Source organism: Ascaphus truei, chromosome 1 (genome assembly GCF_040206685.1).
Source record: "Ascaphus truei isolate aAscTru1 chromosome 1, aAscTru1.hap1, whole genome shotgun sequence".
Classification (NCBI taxonomy): domain Eukaryota; kingdom Metazoa; phylum Chordata; class Amphibia; order Anura; family Ascaphidae; genus Ascaphus; species Ascaphus truei.
Window position 1 is genome coordinate 227,812,599 of NC_134483.1, and position 24,019 is coordinate 227,836,617.

At 43.4% G+C, this 24,019-nt stretch overlaps 1 protein-coding gene across 2 annotated transcripts in view; it reads left to right on the top strand.

Annotated features, from left to right (window-relative positions):
• TMEM232 (transmembrane protein 232) overlaps positions 1-24,019 on the top strand; it is a 593,400-nt gene that overhangs the window by 367,390 nt on the left and 201,991 nt on the right. Inside the window, exon 12 of one of the 2 annotated variants that reach the window (XM_075601904.1) lies at positions 4,517-4,761. In XM_075601904.1, coding sequence (XP_075458019.1) covers positions 4,517-4,761 — 245 coding nt within the window. The remainder of the gene's footprint in view (positions 1-4,516; positions 4,762-24,019) is intronic. The other variant, XM_075601914.1, reaches the window with a different exon arrangement.

The window sequence follows — 24,019 nt, forward strand, 5'->3', positions numbered from 1 at the left end:
TTCTTCAGGGACAAGTGCTTGTTTTATACTTGTATTAATAAAGAAATGTTTTTACTTACACAAGACCTGCACAATTCCAGTCCTCGAGGGCCGCAAACAGGCCCGGTTTTAAGGATAAAACCGGGCCTGTTTTTGGCCCTCGAGGACTGGAGTTGTGCAGGCCTGACTTACTGTACTATATACCATCCTACTGTAAATATTTTGACTTTCTGTACTTTAATAAAGGAGATGTTGCGTGTTTTAAATTTTATTAATAAAGAAATGTTTTTACTTACACAAGACTCGAGGACTGGAGTAGTGCAGGCCTGACTGACTGTTCTGTACACCATCCTACTGTAAATGTTTTGACTTTCTGTACATAAATGTTTTCACTAGCAGTAAACCATACACCTGTTAATGTTTTGAATTGCTGTACACTTAAAATGTTTTTAAATTGTATTTGTAAATAAATGTTTTTGTACTTACTCCACCAATAAAAGAAAATGTTGATTTGTTTTAAATTGTTCCATTGTCTCCTTTTATACTGTAACAAAATGCAGTGTTTCTAGAACATACAGTACTGTCCAGGCATACTGTACCGTACTGTACTGTATACTGTAGGCATGCTCAGTACTGTACATCACAAGAGTATTAAAACAATACATGCTGTACGGGTATAGAATACACATATGTACTGGAATACATGTAGAATAAATGCATACTTTTTATTTTTCGGGTTTATTATACAGTATATATAAAAAAGTATTGTATACGGTCTGAAAACAACAGCATGCTATTTCAGGTTTTCTATGAAGCTCTCAGTTACAGTATTCTATCCTAATCAATAACAACGGCCACTAAACTGTAGACTCCGGTACGTGGTTTTTTAAATCCGATTTAGCAATGTGCAGGCATTGTTACACAAAGCGATATTATCCATCGAAATCCCCCCATTTGCCGTTTTCCGCATGAGATGACAAAGTTTTCTTTTCTGAGGAAAAACAAAAGTACAAGATTTACTGTAATGGTCAGTCAGTCCCACCAATAATTTTCTCGGGGGGCGTCTCCTGTTCACATGCGCATGCGCCTACTGTAGATGTGATGACATGCATATGCGTTTCAAGAAGGTTCCAATGCGCATGCACCTAGCTTTCCACCAATTGTGCAGTATCTACTGTAGAAGCTGCTCAGCCAATGATATTGCTTACAGGAGAATCGCTTGACTGTGCATTGATCTTGATATTTCAAAAACAGAATAAAATATGGCAACATTACTCACCATACACTTTGCCAATCAGCTGGCGCCGAGCCACTGCCAGTCCCGTATTCTCGATTATACACGTAGTTGACAGGTGACAGTGGGACTACTACACCTGCAGTTGACAGCTGATGAGGCTGGAAATCGCTTTGGTACATGCAAGCTTGCTGGAATCTGTACGTGAAATCCGGCTCAGGCTGCAGGTATCCAGACGGGGACAGACAGCAAGGGTTGCCGGTCACCACGTTTTCACTGACGGTCGGACCGTTACTGGAAGCTGGCGCTGTCGCTGGCGCATTGCTTGCCAGCGACTGACGTTTCTTAGTTGGTTTTAACATGACCTTTCGCCTTTTGAAGTCTCCATGATCAAAGGTACGGGAAAAATCTGATGCTACACACCAATACCCTCGAATTAATTAAAATTAAGCAGCCAATGTGGACCTGACCTACTGCAATCTAAATGCCTACGACTTGGTGCCCCAGCTATTGCCAAACTGCTTGCTTCCTTAATCAACTCTATCTTGTCTTCAGGCCATATACTTAAACTTTGACCTGGAAAACTGCCATTGTTGTCCCAATCTTCAAAAGTGGGGACAAAAATACTGTCTCAAACTACTGCTGCGGCCAAGTTTATTCGAGCATTTGCCCGTTCTTGGCCGCAGCAGTATCCTGGCGCGCGCCGCAGGGTGACGGGCGCGCGCCGAAGCAGCGGAAGAGCGCCCTCCGATCGGGGCGCTCTCCCTACCGCTGCCGGGTCCGCCGGGTCCCCCGGAACCCCCTGCCGCCGTCCCGCGATCGCAGTGTACAGACCAATCTCTCTTCTCCTAAAACTAACCAAAGTCATGGGAAAATGTGTTCACTCCCAATTAAGCGATTACTATACCAAGACAAATTTCCCTAGCTAATTCCAATCTGGCTTTCGCCCAAAACACTCCACTTTAACTAACTGCTAAATGTTTGCAATGACATCCAGTGTGAAATGGAACAACTCATTGGTGCAATATTCCTAGATTTTGCAAAGGCTTTTGATACTGTTGATCCTGTTATTTTGCTAAACAAACTCAAGTGCTCTGGAATAGGTAAGCATGCTTGAAACTGGTTTCATTCCTACTTATCAGGTACTGTAGATTCCAACATGTGTCAATCTCAGGCACTTAATCCAACCCCTTGGATATCACCTGTGGTGTCCCACAAGGCTCTGTTGTGGGGCCCCTACTCTTCTCAGTGTTCATTAATGATCTTCCTACAGCTTTGTAAGGGAGCATCAATACACATGTATGCGGATGACACAATCTTATATGCACACAGCCCTACCCTCTCTGACCTTAGACACATACTTCAATCTGACTTTTTGAGACTTGAAAATTGGATTTCCCAAAACAAACTGTTTCTAAACACTGACAAGACTGTAACAATGGTATTTGGGACCAAGGCTAAATTTCTAAAGCTTCCAATGAAGGAGCTACAGATCAGAACCAACTCTAATACTATCCTAGCCCCTGTTACAAGTTTCAAGTATTTGAGCATATGTTTTGACTCCCATTTAATATTTGGGTTGCACATTGAAACCCTGATTTCCAAAACCTATGCCAAACTAGGTGTACTATATTATAGGAACAAATCCTCCCTAAGTCTGCTGGTCAGAAAGCGCATCGCACAGCAGATGGTGATGCCAATTATAGACTATGGGGACATAGTATATGGCACGGCACCCCAAACTCAACTTGGCAAACGTGATACCTTCTACAACTCAATATGCCATTTTGTCCTCCAATGTAATTACAACACACATCACTGCGAAATGCTCAATTAACTAGATTGGTCATAGGCATAAAGTTAATCTCTCCTGTCTTGCGGAACTTCTCATCTGAGATCTGACTCCAAAAGACTGTTCATGGTCCCAAGGTTCAACAAGGAATCTGGCCGCTCCTCCTTCTCTTACAGTGCACCCCACAACTGGAGCAGTCTACCAGAGACTCTCACTTCCGCCACCAGTCTAAGTTCTTTAAAAACTAATGCTGTCTCACATTTTAATCTGGTCTATAACTGTTATATACGCCTATAATATATATTATCTTTAACTGTGCATACAATTTCTTGTATATAATGTACTGTATAACCCTTTTTACTCATTATAACTATGTATTTGTCATTAGAACTCTGTGCCCAGGACATACTTGAAAACGGGGTGTAGTTATCAATAACTCTCAATGTTTTACTTCTTGGTAAAACATTTTATAAATAAATAAATATGTGTTCATATGATTGATGGTCTGTAATCACATGATATCTATAGGTGTACTGTAAGTTGGGGAATAGCCTCTCTGTGAGGTTCCTTAAAATACCCTCCTAGACCCCTGAGATAGCAATGATATACTACAGTATATCTCATAACGACTGAACACATAAATAAACACCTCCATATACATGTTCCCTGAACTGTATGAGCTTGGATAGATGGATGCCATATCTCTAATAGCATGCAAAAATAGTAGTATAAGCGGACCAACAATGCTCTATAGTATCAGAACTTGAAATTCTCTGTGCATAGTAGCAGAACACAGACTGTGTATATACATTTCTGAGTATATTGGGGCACTAAAATGTCAACCCTTTTCAAAGTCTCCTGGCTGCAAATCAGGGGCAGAATCTGGAAAACATTTAATCAAGAAATCCCATTGAATTCAATTTCATATATATTTTTTTCTTTAATAAATCTGATGCAGTTATTTTGCACCAGTTTTGCAGATAGGTTTCATAAATAACCCCCACAATATTGTGTCTATTTAACTTCCACATAATACTGTACAGTATACTGTTTTCTTCTATAGCTCTGAACTTTTGAATTTTTTAGGCTCAATGACTTGCTGTCTTTAAAACCTTACCATTTAATGTTGGTGTTTGAGGCAGAGAGAAAGTGACTTGCCTTAAAATTATTATTGATTTTAATTTAGAGAAATTAAAAATGTAGTTAGCCAGTAGTGCATAAGTAATTTTACAAAAGTGATCTGCATTCGATATTTTTCAGTTTAGATTAAAATGTCAAAATGTGTATACAGAATGTGTAAGAATTTTTTGCCTCCTTTTACAAAGAGCACAAATGTTAATTAACCATGATTTCAGAAAGCCTTAATCTCCATTTCCTTGGATAGCGTGCACTTCCTCACTGCCTTAAAAGCACTAATTTATGTATTCTAGATTATTTTGTGCCATTAACCTGTTTAAAGCAGATTACTGCAGCATGTTTGATTTTTTTTTTTTTTTACCTTCATTCAACAGGCTGAAGTAAATGGTCCAACAAATCCTTTCAATAATGCAAACGCTAAGGCTTCAACTCCTGTGATCTTAGCCTTTTCGCAGTACGTGGGATGGAGACTGGCAAGTGCACTGTCACAGTATTTCTTACCCCCTGTTGTGCCCTTCATCCCTGCACCAAGGAAACTTGTTCCAAGACAACTACCTATTAAGCTCTATGAACCAAAGGTGCGCAGTATGGAGAAGAAGGCTGCACGTCTCTCCTTAAAGTACGGAATACATTAACATGTAATGTTCTTTTTCTAAAAAGAATACATGAATAAATTGGTGCAATGTGTGTAAATGCAAAATAAATTAATTAACAGGTTTATTGATAACAATAGAGCTGTGGTACTTCTATTACTACAGCAGTATATTCCTTGCACCGCATTACTTTTTAAATATTTTTTTTTATGTTGAGCCACTTGATACATTAGGGCCTATTTATTAAATTGTGAATTTTGCTATGCAAAAAAAATCACCCAAAAATGTAATGCATTTCGAAGCACTAAATATGCATAATTTATATAGATATATGCAAAAATGTACAAAATGTCAGTTGTTTCAGCCTGAGCTAACCAGTTTGAATATTTTGATACTATATAATGATTACTATAATGTACTCCCTGTTCCGCTCTCTACCTCCACCTCTTCATTCCACAATGATATCTGAATGGAAGAAATGTATATTTCAATCAAGGTTACACTCATTGATTAGTTAACTGTATAGTATATCTAATTAAGATTATTTTTTTTAAGTAAGAGCTTCATGTTGATTTAAAAGATTACCAGTCAGATGTAAAAAACACAATGTCTTTTAAAGTAAACAAACACAAGGAAAAGTTTGCCAATGTTGATATTCAGTCAACATTCCAGTAGAATGTTTTTTTCCCTGAAGTTGCTACTGATTTCATTCTATTATTATGATATAAAACATATTTTAGAACTTGCACTCACCTACAGGTATTTCATAAGTCATAGGTGCAATGGTCCAGTACCAACATTGCACTGGTACAATAGTATACATAAAAAAATCCATGGTTGGAACTGAACGGACAATTAAACATATGTAAATCAGTAACAAAGAAAAAATATACAGCACCAATTTATAGGGAGGGTCACAATTAATGAAGAGGTAACAATGGCTAAGTGCTTACCCCATGAGAAGCTCAACATAAAAAAACAGACAAACAACCATAAAAAACAACAAGGATAATAAACAAGGGAAGGGGAACAGGGAAAAAGAGGACAGAAACAAGAGGATATTGCTAACAACAAAAAAGTGCCATAAGCAGCACAACTGAGTGAGTTCCCCTTATTTTATTTATCACTTTTCTCTATTTGTATGTATACCGTTTTTTTTCCCATTATATTATTATGGACCATGTTTACTAAGAAGTGCTACTCCACAAGACCACTTCAATGCTGGGAGACACCTTATGGACCCAGTAAAGTGAATGGGCCAAGAGGGGACATATTTACTAAGTGATGGTATACCCTAAGACACTTTCCGTGATGGAAGACAGCTAATTTCACCATTCACCTAAAGATGTTGGAAGCTGTCTTATGAAGTGGCACAGTTTAATATATATGGTCCAATTTACTTATTGAATTGGAATAATATTTATTTGAGAAAGAGTTAAGCATTTTTAAAATGACTAATAGTTGTTGAAGCTTAAATATAGATTTCAATGGGATTACAGTCAGAAAGTAGCCTTTCACTATGTAGAGATTTATGTACAGGTGAATGGAAAACTGTACCTTTGACAAGTGGCTACTTGTCCACTATGGAGAACTCGGTAACCTCTTCTTGTTATTTTTATCGTGTTCATGACTTAATCTACCTCCTACAAGCACTATTACTGTAGATCTCAATTATTACTTATTACGTTAAATCTATATTTTACCAATGCATACAGTAGGGATAATTATTACTTTTTAGGATATGATTGAGACAGTGCTTATAAGGAATTTATTTACATTTGTATCTGTACAACATAGAGTTTGTGAAAATGTACCAAATCATGATAGTCAGCTGTTTTAATATTACTATTTCTTTGTACAAATTATATCATACACATTTAATCATTAGAAAGAAAACATTAAAAAGTAATTTCTTTGTGAAGCGCTGAGTACACTTTTGGCACTATATAAATAAAGACATGCAATTAAGTCAGTTAAGCTTGGCTCTCCTGACTGGTGCAGCATAAATAAAAAGATGCATCAACAAATAGTTTTTAATTGAATATCATAGATTGCACCTTAAGTATGTGTTATATTGTTTACTTCTTCCCATAGGCAAAAAAAAATCTAAATGTCTCAAAAGTATTGTGAATTTTTCCAAATGTAAACTAATATTAGACAACGGTTATTGGATATCAGGGAAAATATAATTACTGAAATATTTGTTTTCTGAAATGAATCATGAGGCCAATATTTGTTTTAGAATATAGTATTCGTGTAGAGAGACTGCACCATAAGCCAATGATAAATCCCAGGACAGAACATACATACTGTAACAGGAAGCTGAATAATGGAGGCATGCTTTAGTCACCACTGTGAGAACAACTTTAATTTGGTAACTTGTAAATCCATGTTCGATAAATAGTGTATAAATTGTAATCAAATGTGTGTGAAAAATGTAATTGATTAATGTGAGCTGAATATAAATGTGTTTTAGAAGAGTAGCTTGTATGTTGCTATATAGACTTTTGTGTGCCATTACATTGCTTTGTCTATGGGATCCCTTCCATAAATTGCTAGTCACAGTGGCAGATTTGTGGAGTTGATAACAGTAACCGGATTTCATAAAGGGGAAATAATTACAACTATAATAACAATATTTTTTGTCAAAACAATTCTGTTTTTTTTTTTGCATATTTACTGCAGTGACCAAAAAATGATATGCAATGTCTCAGCTCTTTTTTTTTTTTTATTATTATTGTATTCATCTTTCATTTCTTCACTTAATTAAAATTGGTCAAATGAAAGTCCTCATTTCAGAATCATGAATTTTTAAAATACATTTAATACATTTCAAATATCTCACAGTATACAGTGTCTTCTCATAACACTTGAATGTAAAATTTCCATTAGCTTGTCAAGATTATTTTGGGGGATTTCAATATATTTGATCAATTATAATAGTATGCAATGAAAATATTTTCAAAGATCATGTCTTAAAAGGAATTTATAAATATTTTATGGTGGTCATAGTATAGTTCACTTGGGGCTAGTCACTAAGCTCTACTAAGAGAATAGAACGTGACTTACCTAAAACATGGTTTAACGTCACGTTACACAGTTGTAGCACGTATGTGGGATAAACATGTTGCATATGTTGTGTTATAATGCAAATGCACGCTGACTAAAAGTACCACATGTGCATTGAGAAATGTAGAATGCATGCCCGTTTTACCAAACATTCCGTACATGCACGTTAACTACAAACACCCATGCGCATAATAAACTGTACCGTGCATGCCCGTTAACAAAAAAATCCTGCTCATTCGCTTTAATTCAAGAAAATCTTGCGATTGAAAAAAAAAATATTCATATTATGTAACATTGCTCATCTCTGAAAAGGGAGCAGACCTGCAGGGCTGAGGTAGGGTTATAAGAGCACCAAGCAGAGCCAGGAGACAGAGTCCTGTTAGAGTTGTCGTGGTCAAGGCAGGCGGCTGTGAGGATTCTGGAGTCACGCCGCTCACAGCGTGCTCCTCACTTACCTGCAGCTCCGTCTGGGTTCCCCGCGGCCCACATGGACTCCGGAAGCAAGCCGTCGATCCCCATTGCTCCTATGCGCGCGCGCGCACGTTTGCTTCCCTCTTCTGCCCTCGGATCAGGGCGTGGGTCCGCGCACGCAGCCACTGGCGCTGTTACACGGAGGCACGGCCACACAGAGGCGCACCCGCCTCTTAAAGGTACAGCAACCCAAAATATTGCTACGATTAAATGCAATCAGACTACTGCCCTTTATGGCTCCTCCCCTGGGACTCATGCTGGACCTATCCCTGCTTTAGCCTGGCCCTTCCACACACCCCTACCTTGCTGCACTGCTATTGGACCCTCTCTCCTATATATACCTTGCAGAGTCACTAACTCATTGGCTGAGCATAAAACCAGTTGTTCTCATCACTCTCTGCCTCCCTAGTTCTATTTTGCAGACTTCCTCGTGAACCGAACCGGCTTCCGCTACGTCTTCCTGTACCTCTGGCAACCTGAACTCGGCATACGGCTACACGACTCTCCGCACCTCTGGCATCCCGATCCTGGCTTACAGTAAACGACAACGTCCCTCTCTCTAACCCTGGACTTGGCAAACGGCCTCCACTACCAACCGTACCTCTCCTACCCCGATCCGGAACCCCAGACCAATCTACTCTCAAGACGTGTCCTCGTGGCTGTGGGTGGCGTTCTAACCTTTCCCACCTCAGCACCGCGGTCCCGTCTCGTTTGTGGTGAGCACATCCTTACATTATGCTCAGCCCATCAAACATGGACCCCGCTGAGGTGGAGCGGACTTTAAATGCCCATACTGCTCTTTTTACCAGATTAGAGACTTATCTGGACCAATCTGATAGACGGATGGATACCTTGCAGCAAAGCGTCCACGCTCTTACTCTTCAAGTTCGAACCCTCACTCGGCAATCTCCACTCGTGGCACCCTCTGCACCGGCTAATCCTTTTCCGACACCTCCGTTCACTCCGGAACTACGTTTTCCACCACCCAAACACTATGCGGGGGATCCCCAAGGATGCCGGGGTTTCATTAACCAATGCCTCGTCCAATTTCGTCTCTCTCCCTCTCTTTTTGTGTCTTCTGTCTCCAGGGTTGGCTACATCTACTCCCTTCTCACCGACCAGGCACTGGCATGGGCCTCTCCCATCTGGGAACAACAGGGTGCTCTCACACAGGACATCGATCTCTTCGTCGAGGAATTCCGAAGAGTTTTCGATACCCCAGCATGGAAGTTAACGGCAGCTTCTGCTCTCCACCACATAACCCAGGGAGATCGTTCGGTTGCCGTGTATGCTGTAGAGTTCCGCACTCTTGCTGCTGAGACGGGTTGGAACAATGAAGCTCTATCTTCTGCGTTCTGGCAAGGTCTGTCTGAAACCCTAAAGGATGAGCTCGCCGCACGAGATCGCCCTACTAACCTAGAGGAGTTAATCGCTCTGGCTATCCGTGTGGATCAGCGCCTACTGGAGCGGAAATACGAACGTTCTCATTACCGTCAACGGGTTCCAAGAACTCTTGCTCCCTCCTTCGTGGCTCCGTCACCTTCTTCCGGGGACATTCCTGAACCAATGCAGTTGAGGGGCAACAGGCTGTCTCCTGCTGTGAAGCAACGTCGGCGCATGGCCGGACTTTGCATGTACTGTGGCAATTCCACTCACGCTTTACCCCAGTGTCCCCACAGACCAGGAAACGCCAGCTCCCAATGAGATCCCGGAGAGTTTCGTTGGGAATACTGACACTTTCTCCCATCGTCCAAAACGTCCTTCCCACCAGGATAGTCTTGCCTATAATACTGTCTGGAGAGGGGTTTCACACCCGGGCATGGGCGTTCATTGATTCCGGTTCTGCAGGTAATTTCATTGATGAGACTTTTGCTAGACAGAACAATATTCCATTTATCAACAGGAGGACGCCTGTAGGTCTGGAGGCCATTGACGGTCGACCTCTAAAGCCGGCATTTATCACGCTACAGACGGTACCTCTTCTACTGCAGTTCGTCGACGTCCATACGGAGATCATTACTCTCAATGTAATCCACACTCCCTCTGCTGAGTTGATTTTGGGTCTTCCTTGGCTTCAACTTCATAATCCTCGCATCGACTGGACGGATCGGGAACCTGTTCAGTGGGCTCCTTCTTGTGCAAAGACATGTACCAGGGTTTTCCAGAGGATTGGTGGAGTGTCTACCATATCAGAGAAGATCAACTCCTTACCTTCTGTGTACTGGGAATTCCGTGACGTATTCGACAAGGCACGTTCCGAGGTACTACCGCCGCACCGTTCTTTTGATTGTCCCATTTACTTACTTCCTGGCGCACCTCTTCCCAGGGGAAGATCCTATCCTCTCTCTCTCCCAGAGACAAAGGCCATGAACACTTACATTGCCGAGAACTTAGAAAGGGGTTTCATCAGAAAATCTTCCTCCCCGGTCGGAGCAGGCTTCTTCTTTGTCAAGAAGAAGGACGGTTCTCTCCGTCCATGCATAGACTATCGGGGTTTGAATAATATCACACGCAAAAATCGCTACCCTCTGCCTTTGATTCCGGAACTCTTCGACCGCCTCCAGGGAGCAACTATCTTTTCTAAACTGCATCTAAGAGGTGCCTACAATTTAGTAAAGATACGAGAGGGGGACGAGTGGAAGACTGCTTTTAACACCCATGACGGCCACTACGAATACCTAGTTATGCCGTTCGGTTTGTGCAACGCACCAGCAGTTTTCCAGGATTTTGTCAACGAGATTTTTCGGGACATTCTTAACACATTTCTTATTGTTTACTTAGATGACATCCTCATCTTTTCTAAATCCGTTCAAGAACACATTAAACACGTTCAACAAGTACTATTACGTCTTCGGGAGAATCATCTCTTTGCGAAATTGGAGAAATGTCAGTTCCACCTCAAATCCGTGGCGTTCTTGGGTTACGTTATCTCGGACTCCGGTTTTGATATGGATCCGGAGAAACTTAAAGCTATTTTGGATTGGCCTCTTCCGACCACTCTCAAAGCCGTGCAACGCTTTTTAGGTTTTGCAAACTATTATCGACGTTTCATCCGCAATTTTTCTGATACCGTATCTCCCATAACTGCCCTCACTAAGAAGGGTGCAGATCCTTCATCATGGTCGGAGACCGCCATAGGGGCGTTTGATAGGCTTAAGAAGGCTTTTGTGTCTGCTCCCATCCTCACCCACCCAGATCCTGGACTCCCTTTTACCTTGGAGGTAGATGCATCGGACATCGAGGCTGGGGCTGTCTTGTCTCAGAGAACATCTCCTTTAGCCAGACTGCACCCATGTGCTTTTTTTTCGAAGAAATTTTCATCCGCAGAACGGAATTATGATGTCGGGAATAGGGAGCTTTTGGCGATCAAATTGGCTTTAGAAGAGTGGAGACACTTCTTAGAGGGTACTGAGACACCCATTACCATTCTTACGGACCATAAGAACCTCCTCTACCTGGAAGGGGCACGTCGTTTGAATGCTCGACAAGCCCGCTGGGCTTTGTTTTTTTTTTACGATTTCATTTTCTCATTTCCTTCATTCCTGGCTCCAAGAATCTAAAGGCGGACGCCCTATCTCGACAGTTCCTTGCGGAGGACAGGTCTGAGGAGCAGCTTGAGTCTATTATCCCCTCTAGTTGTATCCTGTCCGCTAACTCCTTTGATATCATGAGCAAGATTCAATCCGAACAGTCACAGACTCCTGGGGGACTCAAGGTTCCGGAGGGAAGACTCTACACGGCACCTCAACACCGCAAAAAGGTTCTCGAGTGGTGTCATTCCTCTAAATCGGCAGGACACCCAGGGATACGGAAGACCAACGACCTGGTTCAACGTACCTTCTGGTGGCCAGAGAGGGCTAAAGACGTGGAGGAATTTGTTAAAGCATGTAGCATTTGCGCTCGCAACAAGGTACCTCGAGTCAGACCTGCTGGGCTTCTTCTTCCTTTACCCATTCCAGACCGTCCCTGGAATCATATTTCTATGGACTTCATTGTGGAACTTCCAGACTCCAAAGGGAAGAATACGATTCTGGTGGTCATCGATCGTTTTTCCAAACAGACGCACCTTGTTCCTTTGAGGGGTCTTCCAAATTCCTCCAGGCTGGCAGATGTTTTTATCCAGGAGATTTTTCGTCTTCACGGAGTACCTTCTACCATTGTCTCTGATCGGGGGTCGCAATTCGTGTCAAGATTTTGGCGTGCCTTTTCCAAAAAATTGGGGATTTCACTTCAGTTCTCCTCAGGATACCATCCACAGACCAATGGGCAAACGGAGAGGGCCAATCAAAACTTGGAACAATATCTCCGATGTTTTATAACTGATACAAAGGAGGACTGGGTGGATCTGCTTCCTTGGGCTGAGTTTGCTCTGAACTCTCTTCGCAATGACTCTACCCAAGAATCTCCATTCTTTATAAATTATGGATTTCATCCTTCCCGGTCACCCTTCTCTTCGCTATCCTCAGGGGTACCAGCAGTGGACAAGCACGTCTCCCGCCTGAAGGTTTTATGGTCTAAGATTCAGGAGAACTTAAAGGTAGCTACAGGGAGACAGAAACTCCAGGCAGATCGCCTTCGACGCTAAGTGCCGGAGTTCTTCCCAGGAGACAGGGTGTGGCTTTCGTCTAGGAATATCCGACTGAAGGTTCCCACCATGAAGCTTGCTCCCAAGTTCCTCGGTCCCTTTCCCGTGGTCAGGAGGATTAATCCTGTGGCTTACGAGCTACGCCTTCCACCTTCTATGAAGATACCTTCGGTCATTCATGTGTCATTACTTAAACCAGTGTTTCGCAGCCCTCGCTTTTCCAAGAATACTTCTTCTCCACGTCCGATTATGATTCAGGGTCAACAGGAGTACGAGGTCCAGTTTGTCCTGGATTCGAGAATTTCCAGAGGAGGAGTACAATACCTGGTCCACTGGAGGGGGTTCGGACCAGAGGAACGTTCTTGGATTCCTCACCGGGATCTTCACGCACCTCGGCTTCTACAGGCTTTTCATCATAGAAACCCTTCCAAGCCTTATCATGGTCGCCCGGAGGTCGCCCCTGAAGGAGGGGGTACTGTGAGGATTCTGGAGTCACGCCGCTCACGGCGTGCTCCTCACTTACCTGCAGCTCCGTCTGGGTTCCCCGCGGCCCACATGGACTCCGGAAGCAAGCCGTCGATCCCCATTGCTCCTATGCGCGCGCGCACGTTTGCTTCCCTCTTCTGCCCTCGGATCAGGGCGTGGGTCCGCGCACGCAGCCACTGGCGCTGTTACACGGAGGCGCGGCCACACAGAGGCGCACCCGCCTCTTAAAGGTACAGCAACCCAAAATATTGCTACGATTAAATGCAATCAGACTACTGCCCTTTATAGCTCCTCCCCTGGGACTCATGCTGGACCTATCCCTGCTGTAGCCTGGCCCTTCCACACACCCCTACCTTGCTGCACTGCTATTGGACCCTCTCTCCTATATATACCTTGCAGAGTCACTAACTCATTGGCTGAGCATAGAACCAGTTGTTCTCATCACTCTCTGCCTCCCTAGTTCTATTTTGCAGACTTCCTCGTGAACCGAACTGGCTTCCGCTACGTCTTCCTGTACCTCTGGCAACCTGAACTCGGCATACGGCTACACAACTCTCCGCACCTCTGGCATCCCGATCCTGGCTTACGGTAAACGACAACGTCCCTCTCTCTAACCCTGGACTTGGCAAACGGCCTCCACTACCAACCGTACCTCTCCTACCCCGATCCGGAACCCCAGACCAATCTACTCTCAAGACGTGTCCTCGTGGCTGTGGGTGGCGTTCTAACCTTTCCCACCTCAGCACCGCAGTCCCGTCTTGTTTGTGGTGAGCACATCCTTACAGCGGCAAAGGTACAAGTCCGGGTACAGGCTGGGGTCAAGGCAGGCGGCACTGGATCGGTGGTCGGGGTAACAGGCTGAGAAGGGAACAGGGGAATCCACAGGGAGGGCTCAGGAACAGGGCAGGCTCAGAAATCAGAACACAAGGGAGACAGGCACACAAGGAAATGCATGCAATTTTACGGCAGAGGCTTGGAGTCACTGACTGCTATATTAAACCCTCGTATAGGTTCAGCCAATTCAGGAAGTTCAGGAAGAAAGCTTGCCAGGAACCAAGACTGCCACAACAGCCAAGTATGGGCAAGCTTTAGCAAAACCCTGGACTGGAACCCTTACAGTATCCCCCCATTCAGGAGAGACCTCCAGGCGATCAGGACCTGGCTTAATCGGAGATCTTGGTGACATGGAATTATTGTGGTAATGTCTTAGACAAGTAGCAGGCCTGAGGCAAGAACGATTCTTAGTGAGTACCAGCACACAATGTGAGCCAGAATTCTTGGACATGCAGAAAGGTAGCAAAGCTGGGGACTCAGGCACAGGCTGAATAAGCCCATAAGAAGGCTGAACAAAGAATGCGAATTGCTCCATAGTAGTTACAGAGAACGGAGTTAGAAGCACAGTAGGTTGGTCAGAATCATTAGGCAAAAGTTCCGGTGGAGCAACTATACCACTCCGACCAGCATGCAAAAGTTCACGAGAATTCTCTGCCACTGGCTGAATCTGGTCACAGGACAGCATGGGCAAAGATTGAGGGGACCCAATGAAAGGCACAGACACAATCCTCCCGCCAAGGTCCAGTCCAGCCACACACTGCAACCCATCCGCGACAGTCGAGGTGATGAAGCAGCTCTTTGCCGTTGGACTGGCCGACAGCAGGAGGTCAGTACCCATGGGCAGGTGGGCCTCAGAAAGCATAAGCTCAGATGCTAGGGAATCAGCTAGCAGCAAACCGTCCCGGACGCAGGAGCCCTGGAGTCTGCCATAGACACATCAGGCTCCGCAGGAAAATCAATGCGCAGAATACCCGTCTCTGCAGTTGGATCACCAGACCCCGAAAAGCAACCAGAAATAAGTACGCCCATCTTCTTAGCGGCTGCCTAGGAAACAGGAACGGGCACATCAGGTACTGCATGGAAATCTAAGAGGGTTGTGCTTGTCCCTGAAGTGGGCACCACAAAATCAGCAAAGAGTACATCAGGTGGTGCACAAGAATCATTGAGCAATAAATCCGTCTTTAAAGCGTGAGTGTTTGAATCAGTAAGGACTATAACAGGTACTGCAATAAGACATAAACTTGTTCTTGGAGTTGGAGTCCCAGACTCATGAAAGGTTATACAAGGTACTCTAGGGAAATAAGTGAGAGGAAAACCAGACTTTGATGTAGGAATCTTAGAGTCAGTAATAGGAACCTTAGACACAACAGAAAAATCAGTGATATTTAAACTGGTCTTTGAAATGGGAGTCCTAGAGTCATCAATGGTTATAACAGTTACTTCAGAGGAATCAGTGAAAGGTATACTTGTCTCTGAAGTGGGAGTCTCAGAATCAACAATAGGTATATCAAACACTGCAGGGGAATCAGAGAAAGGGGAACCTGCTTTTATATCTAGGGCTTTATATCTAGCAAGGGTTAAAGCAGGTACTGCAGGAGAGTCAGAGAAAGGGTGACTTGACTTTGAAACAGGATCCTTTGATTCAGTAATAATTACATCTGCCACTGCAGGAGGATCGCAGAAAGGGAAACCAGACATTAAAGCAGGAGTCTTAGAGTTAGTCATAGGTATACCAAACACTTCAGGGGAGTCAAAGAAATGGGAACTTTCCTTTGAATCTAGGGCTTTTGAACCAGCAAGGGTTGCAGCACTTACTGCTGAGAAAATAGGGAAAGGTGTACTTAACTTAGAAACAGGAGCCGGGGAGACTTCATCTTTTGCCTCCTGGAATGCAACATTAGCTTAGGGCCCCCGAGAAAACAAAAGGGGTACCCCAAGAGGGTTAGGAGCAAGACTTAAAGCAGACTTGACAGCAGAGGGACTGCAGCATAGGAGAGATGGTGTCCATCTTCCCTTCCAGTTTAACAAGGCGATTTTAGTGAGTCTCCAGGAGTTGGCTCCGGAGGGTCAGCACCCTCCCTATCTCATCGGGGTCCATGTTTGGCCTGAGCATTATGTAGCTTTGATAGTCTCTTAATAGGAAGCGGATCTGCAGGGCTGAGGTAGGGGTATAAGATCACCGACCAGAGCCAATGGGACAGAGTCCTGTTAGAGTAGTCGTGATCCAGGCAGAGGTCAAGGCAGGCGACAAAGGTGCAAGTCCGGGTACAGGCGGGGGTCAAGGCAGGCAGCACAGGATCGTTGGTCGGGGTAACAGGCCTTTGCAACAGCAACAGGGAATCCAAAAGAACAGGGCAGGCTCAGGAATCAGAACACAAGGGGGCCAGGCACACAAGGAAATGCATACAATGCTCACGCAAGGGCTTGGAGTCACTAACTGCTATTTTAAGCCCTGGAACAGGTGCAGCCAAGTCAGGAAGTTCGGGAACAAGCTTGCCAGAAACCAAGATGGCCACAACAGCCAACTAAGGGCAAGCTCTAGTAAAACCCTGGACCGGAACTACATATTAGTGTCAAACATTTGTTGATTCATATCACACATTGGAGTGCGGCGAGTGAAATAAGCACAAAATAATTATCCAACATGTGAAACAAGTGACTAAATAGAAATTATATTATATGTGATTTTTGGTGCAGCTCCCAAATAGACAAAGTTCCTATTGTCTAAGAAATACAGAAAAAACAAGAATTGGGGTGCAAACAGCAATCAAATAGTGTTTAAAAAAGTGTCTAAAATTGTGATACATTTATTAAAGAATGGCTTACATATGTAAAAATGAGAAACCTCTAGATCCACAAATTTATATGAACTTCCTCTTGGGAAGGGAGAAAATGAAAAAATGCAATAGTGTAATACCATCTAATACCATAAATTGTATTGAGAAAAATGGCAACTCACAAACGGAAATTGAATAAACAGCATAAAGGTTATTACACCCAGGAGATGTCTGGTGCTTTATCCCACCTGGTCCTTGGTGTAGTTGCCGATCGAAGTCTGCAATGTTTTTCTGACTTTAACCCAGAGTTTGCAGCGGTTTTTGCCAGTTCGTCCTGTGTCTCAGTGCTGGGGTAATCATCTGCTGCTTGGCTCTGCTCCACTCAGCTCAACCAATCCGGTCGCTTGCTGATGTGATGTCACTGCGTGGCTTTGCTCGGGACCCAAATGTTACTCATGCAATGAATGAAGGAACTGGACTGAAGGTGCGCACATCTGAAGGACACCGTGGGACAGAGAATTCTGGCACTAATCCAGCATGTTTCACTCGAAGAGCTTCCTCAGGTATTAAATGGTATTACATTATTGCATTTTTTCCTTTTCTCTCTTCCCAAGTGGAAGCTCATATAGATTTGTGGATCCAGAGGTTTCTCATTTTTACAGATGTAAACTATTCTTTAAAATATTTATCACCATTTTAAACAATTTTTTTAAATACTATTTGATTGCTGTTTGCACCCCAATTCTTTTTTTTCTGTATATCACACATTGGCATTGTTGATTGAAGATGGCTGAACAAGCCTCTACAGTCCAATCTGACAAAACTAGAACTGCTCAGAAATGGCATAGCTGATAACTATGCTAAACTGTTTTGTGAAAAGTGTAATTAGACCACCACCAGAAAATGGGAGCTAATGTGGATCAGCATCCTAATTTAGTATTAATGCCCTTGGCCATGCTAATAGGAACACTGGTGTAAAAATGTTTTTATCAATAGTGGCGCTCTATTTATAATTAAAACATGTGTTAACACAATAGTAACAATTTATAACCAAGGTAAATATAAATGTGGTGATATAAACAAACTGTTTTGATGCAGCTGTGACCCAAAGCAGGATTGCTCTCTGAATCCCAGGTAGGTATGAAGAAATGATGGTCGATGGGAAGCGCAAAACATGTGGAAACAAAAAATATATATCTAATAGTGCAATATAGTTGATTAAAAGTGAAATGAGTCTTCTTTAGGTCTAAAGCTGTTATGCTCACAAAAGTGAGAATCGATCTGTACACGTAATGGTATCTTTAGATATTGCCTCTTCAATTATAAGGACGGGTAAACCAGCTTCAGCAGTGGTGTAAGTATGGATTCCTTAAATGGTTAAGCACAGACAACCAAACATAGTGCAAACTGTATAAAAACTGTATTAGAATAGTAAGTGAATTACAATACATTCACATGGTTTCAGTAGTTATTAGGCATTTAGATACACAATTTGATCTCGCCTCTGGTTCTGGATGTAACCGAGTAAGGTGAAACGCGTAGAGTGACGTTGAGAGAGGATCCACAGCTGTCTCGCCGACCTGAACTGCCTAAACCCGCTGAAGTCACATCCGGATTTGCTGGAACGCAACCGTGAGATGCACGCCGAGCAGAGGAGAAGCAAACAGCTAAACCGGAGGCGAGATCAAATTTTGTATCTAAATGCCTAATAACTACTGAAACCATGTGAGTGTATTGTTATTCACTTACTATTCTAATACAGTTTTTATTCAGTCTGTACTATGTTTGGTTTACAGTGCTACATGACTGAAGAATAGCCAAAAGGTCATTCTTATCGTTTCCGGATTGCTACAGATAAGACTCTTTGTACTGTAAGTTGGTTGCTGTGGTTGTCAGCGCGGTTTGCACAGCTGTGATTCGTAGAGCCGTGCTGTCCTCTTCGTGCATGCGCCTGACTTTTTCTTCATTCCAGGATAATTCAGTCCAATTAGTTGATATATTAATATGCCAGTCCTTGGTTGGATTCTTCTGCCGGTGGATATACTGTAGCAACTGGCAGGGTTGGCTGTATATCCGAAGTTAATAGAGCTTTATGACGTCCTTGTTAAACGTTGATCCAGATTTTGTCTTATAGGATCCGTTTTTTTCCTTTTATCCTTACTTTTTCCTTTAGGACCCATTTGAAGGTTTCTTTGGGCGGCCAGCACCCTGGTAAGTGGATGCTTCTGTATTTTATGTCCGGAGTTGTGCCAGGGATCCTCGTAGAGGTGTCGTCATGCTGTTGACAGGGTTTTAAACAGGATAGTAGACATCAGAAGTTAGGTTTGTTTTGTGTGCCTGTGGTAGTCAAAGTTCTAGGGTCTGAACCGTGTTGTTGCAGTTCAAAGACACTGCTGTGTTTGTTCTAGGTTACATTTAATATCAATACTGAGGCTTAGACTTATGGCTATGGTCTATAGGAGAGACCCCCATAGGCATGAAGTACAGCTGGTGTGGGCTCATTTCACTTTTCCCTGTTTGGATGATTGATCGTTTATCCACTCGAGTCACCCATCATCCCATGTGCAGGGAAGGCCCCGCCCCTGCTGCAGGCAGACCACACAGAGACAGCAGCAGGGAGCTTGTGAGCTGCTTGGCCACCCATGCACAGCTGTGCCCACCCCCAGGCTTCCCCACACGCAGCCTGTGCCCCCCTTAAATAATCTTGTGCCCCCCAAGGGGGGGCGCTTTCCTGTTTGCGCACTGGAACACATTGTTGTGTATTGACAACCCACCCCTATGCCCCCACATAAAACCATCATTTATTTTTGAATACACATGCTTCATACCAGAGGCTTGCTGGGGTCCTCATGGGTTTGCCACCGGGTGGTCCCTGTAGGTGTCTGGAGGCCCCAACAGGGTTCCCTGGTGGTCCCTGTGAGTGTCTGCGGGTCCTCGGGTGGTCCACACGGGTATCCGTGGGCCTCCAGGTGGTCCCTGCGGGTATCTGAGGGCCCCATAGGGGTCCCTGGGTGGTCCTCATGGGTGTCTGGCGGTCCCCGGGTCATCCCCATGGGTGTCTGGGGGCCCTCGGGTGGGATCCATGGGTGTCTGGGGGCCCTTCGGGTGGTTCCCACAGGTGTCTGGGGGCCCTCGGGTTGGGATCCATGGGTGTCTGGGGGCCCATCGGGTGGTTCCCACAGGTGTCTGGGGGCCCGCAGGGGTCCTTGGGTGGTCCCAATAGGGGTCCGAGGGTCCTAAGGTTGTCCCAGTGAGTGTCCGGGTGTCCTCGGGTTTTTCTTGCTTGCCTGTGGTACGAATCCTGTTGTAATTTTTTTTTCAATAAATACACTCCCCCCCCCCACCAAACACATACAGTAGAGTAATGGGCAAAATAACTATTATCCAGATATGGATAATAGCTCATTTGCCCATTATTAAATAGAACATTAGCCAGGCAGCATAAATAAAGTTAATAAAAAACATTCTACTTACCCCTGCCATCATGAAGTGCGTCCTCATCAGCATACTGCAGTGCCATGTCCTCCGTTGCCAGAAAGAATACATGAAATAAAACAATCTAATGGCCACTAAACCCTTAATCACCTTGATAAGCTAATCGGGGCTACTAGTATACCACAAGTTTGAAAAGCTGGCGATAAGTGGTGATACGTGGCTTATTGCCGCACGTTTGGCAGTATTTTTCGGCCAGAAAATTGGCCGAAAAGCTCTCTTATTGCTTACTTATCCAAGCTTACTGAATAGCAGTAGGCTTTTTTGACAAGGTGGTGATAAGTGACTTATCGGAGCTTAGTGCATAGGCCTCTTAATGTCAACTGCAACAGTATCCATCATGATCTAAAATATATAACGCTAACAAACATCAAGCCAGCTGTTGTATATTTCTTCCACCTGAGCAGATCTTTCCATCTTCGGGGTACCGAGCGGCTGAGACAGATGCCAGTACTACTGGAGAGGATATCCTTCATGATCTCCAGGCATATCGTATTGGACAATATATCACGCCACCTGGATTTATTGTTCTTATACCTACATGCTCGTTGTTATTGCATTTTTGTATGTTCATACCTTACCACCTTTTTAACCAATACATATATCTAAATTACTTCGCTATGAGAGGTCCTGCACTTTCTTTATGCTCTTTATCCATGCAGTTTGTGATGCCCTGGCATTCTTTTCATGATAGAGCAGCAGACTCTCTGATTCCCAAAGGGAAGTTCATTTTGTTTTCTTGATACCACCTTGGTTTATCACCAATATATATTTATTATTTTTTGCACTGTGATTCATTATATGTTTGCTTGGGTATATCACTGCACTTTGCCATATACAGAGCAATTACCACATATCACTACTGGTTACTTGGACCTACTGCAGAATATTTATACTGTTTATATTTTACATACTGTACATGTTACACATTTTGAGTGCAAACTGGGGGGCGCGAGATTATCTGTGGGGACATAGGGTTTACAGAGGCCATGTGCGCTTCCCGAAGATACTTAAATTAAATGCTGGGGCAGCGACAAAGGCCTCTGTAATCTTCACTTACCTTGGTTCAAACGGCTTGTGGAGACGCGTTGCCATGGCAATGCGGTGTCAAATGATGCCACAGGGGGCATGTGACATCGTATTGCTATGGCAACGTGACGTCATGACGTCCAGAACTCCGGAACCAAGGTAAGGGGGGAGGGGGCGCGCGGAGAGGAGGACAGACAGCAGGGGGGCGCAGGAGAAAACGATCGCTCTCCCCTGATCTAAAATATATTCTTCTGATATTTTTGTTCTGAGATATTCTACTGAAAAGTAGCTGTGTGTGTTGGGGGGAAAATACTGTGGGCTTTCACCCAACCACTCTGTCCCATCTCACTCAACAAGCAGAGCATACTGGTCTGTTTACTATGCACAGCCCTGCTTACAAGGAGAGAAACACCCCCACTTTTAAGCTTTCACTACACTAAAGAGACGCTAAAGCTTCACCTGTGTCTTTTTTTTACTATTGCAAAAGAATACGACTGTGACGGCGCCTAATAGGAGTATATATTATGTTGACCGCACTGCATGCGAGATGAAATACAACCATATAATGTCGTGGATGAATAGTCCTGGCACTCCACACGGGTGAACACAGATGGTGGTCACAGCATGAAAAGGAAAGAAAAGAAACACAACATAGTGTAATACTGTATAGGTATTCAAGATAAGTAGCCACAAAATAGAATAAAAAATTAAATTAATGCCTCAAGAGTTCAAATAGACTAAAAAGTTAAGTGAAAAAAAGGTACATTTTAATAAAATCAACACATTTAAAAACAATTTTTGTTATTTTAACTATACCTATTAAAAATGTATTTTTATTCACTACATCTATCCATTAACTGAGGCAGTGTGCACCAATTTTGAGATCTCTGTACCCCCTGTAGCCTCTGATACAACCCCCACTATTCACACTAGTTCCCGCTACAAATGTTGGTCTTGCTGGTAGTCCAGATGCCGGAATGTTGCCCCCTTATTTAATTTACTCCTACCTATACTTTATTCCCTTCCCATTTCTGTTTACTTGTAACTCCCCTGTGCATTTACAGTGAATGAGACTATAAACTAAGGTCCCTGTATCAGAGTGACTGAGACCAGTTGCATTATTCATGCATTTGGATTATATATCCTTTTTTTTCTGTGTGCTTTGTGATCGAAGTTTTACTTCTATTTTTTTGCCTATATATGCACTTTGGGAGTGTGTACTCATTTTTTCATTTACCTGTACCTCATAATGTGGTTGTTTTTTGCTGGAATCCATTAAATAATTATTTTTAATGGGCACACACTCGTTGGATGTTCTTTCATTTTTCGTTGGTCCTGTACTGTTGGTGCCTGCTTTTTCCTATCTATCTTTCTGGTTAGCACACTGAAGAATCGGAAGCACACCCCCTGCTGTGGATAAAGTCTGGACAATCTGGATCAAGCCCTCTATAATGAGTGAGTTATTATATCTCCATTCCAATATATTATGTTGGATCACTTAACTGTGAAGTCCCTTACTACAGTGCTTGTGGGGACCCTAGTCCACTAGTCGGTTTATCATGGAGCTTTGATTGTTCAAACATATTTGGGATACAATTTGTGTTTATCCATTGGGGAGTACACATTTGTAGGAATCTTCAATCAAGTGTATTTTCAAAATAATAGGCTGTTTTTTGGAGCACAACACACCTTCTACATTTTATAAACTAAGGTCCCTGTATCAGAGTGACTGAGACCAGTTGCATTATTCATGCATTTGGATTATATATCCTTTTTTTTCTGTGTGCTTTGTGATCGAAGTTTTACTTCTATTTCTTTGCCTATATATGCACTTTGGGAGTGTGTACTCATTTTTTCATTTAATTATTATTTATTAGTTAAACATTCTCTTTTCGCAAAACTCTTGCTGACTCTATATGCATTTTTTAATGAGTGCTGGGAACATCCTGTTTCTGTGTTTGTCTGTCACATTGAAGTTGTTCAGAACCGCTGTATCTCGATTCAGTCTCATCCCACACTCCATGTGTGTGTATTGAGCTATAATTGCAGCTGTCTTCAAGCAAAAACAGTCTATCACCTCATCCTCGTAGGAGTTTGTCTCTTTTTAAATACTCTGTGGCATCATTCTCCCACTCAAACTCCCTCTCTTGTTTACACTCCCCCCTCCCATACCTTCTTCAACACCCTCTCCCTCACTCTCTCTCCTCATTTAGTCTACGGCCCCACTGCCTTCGTTGCACGCACGTCTGCGAGGCAGACGGCGCATGCAGCCGAGTCTTCAGTTAGCTGCAGGGGAAAAGACGGGGTGGGGAGAGGGGGCGGGCGTGACGCACCATGACATGGGTATTCCAAGATATACAACGCGTGAAGTGTTCGAATAACATCCGCTGCATCTGTACATCTGGAGTGGATCTGGAGTGTTAGTTCAGTTAAATTCTGGGCTTGTAAATAGTTACCAGCCAGTAGAGTAGTTCAAGCTCTAGTGGGAGCAAAGCTTTTATTGTGTAGCTTGTTTGTTCAGTTAAAGGGCATTGGCACTAC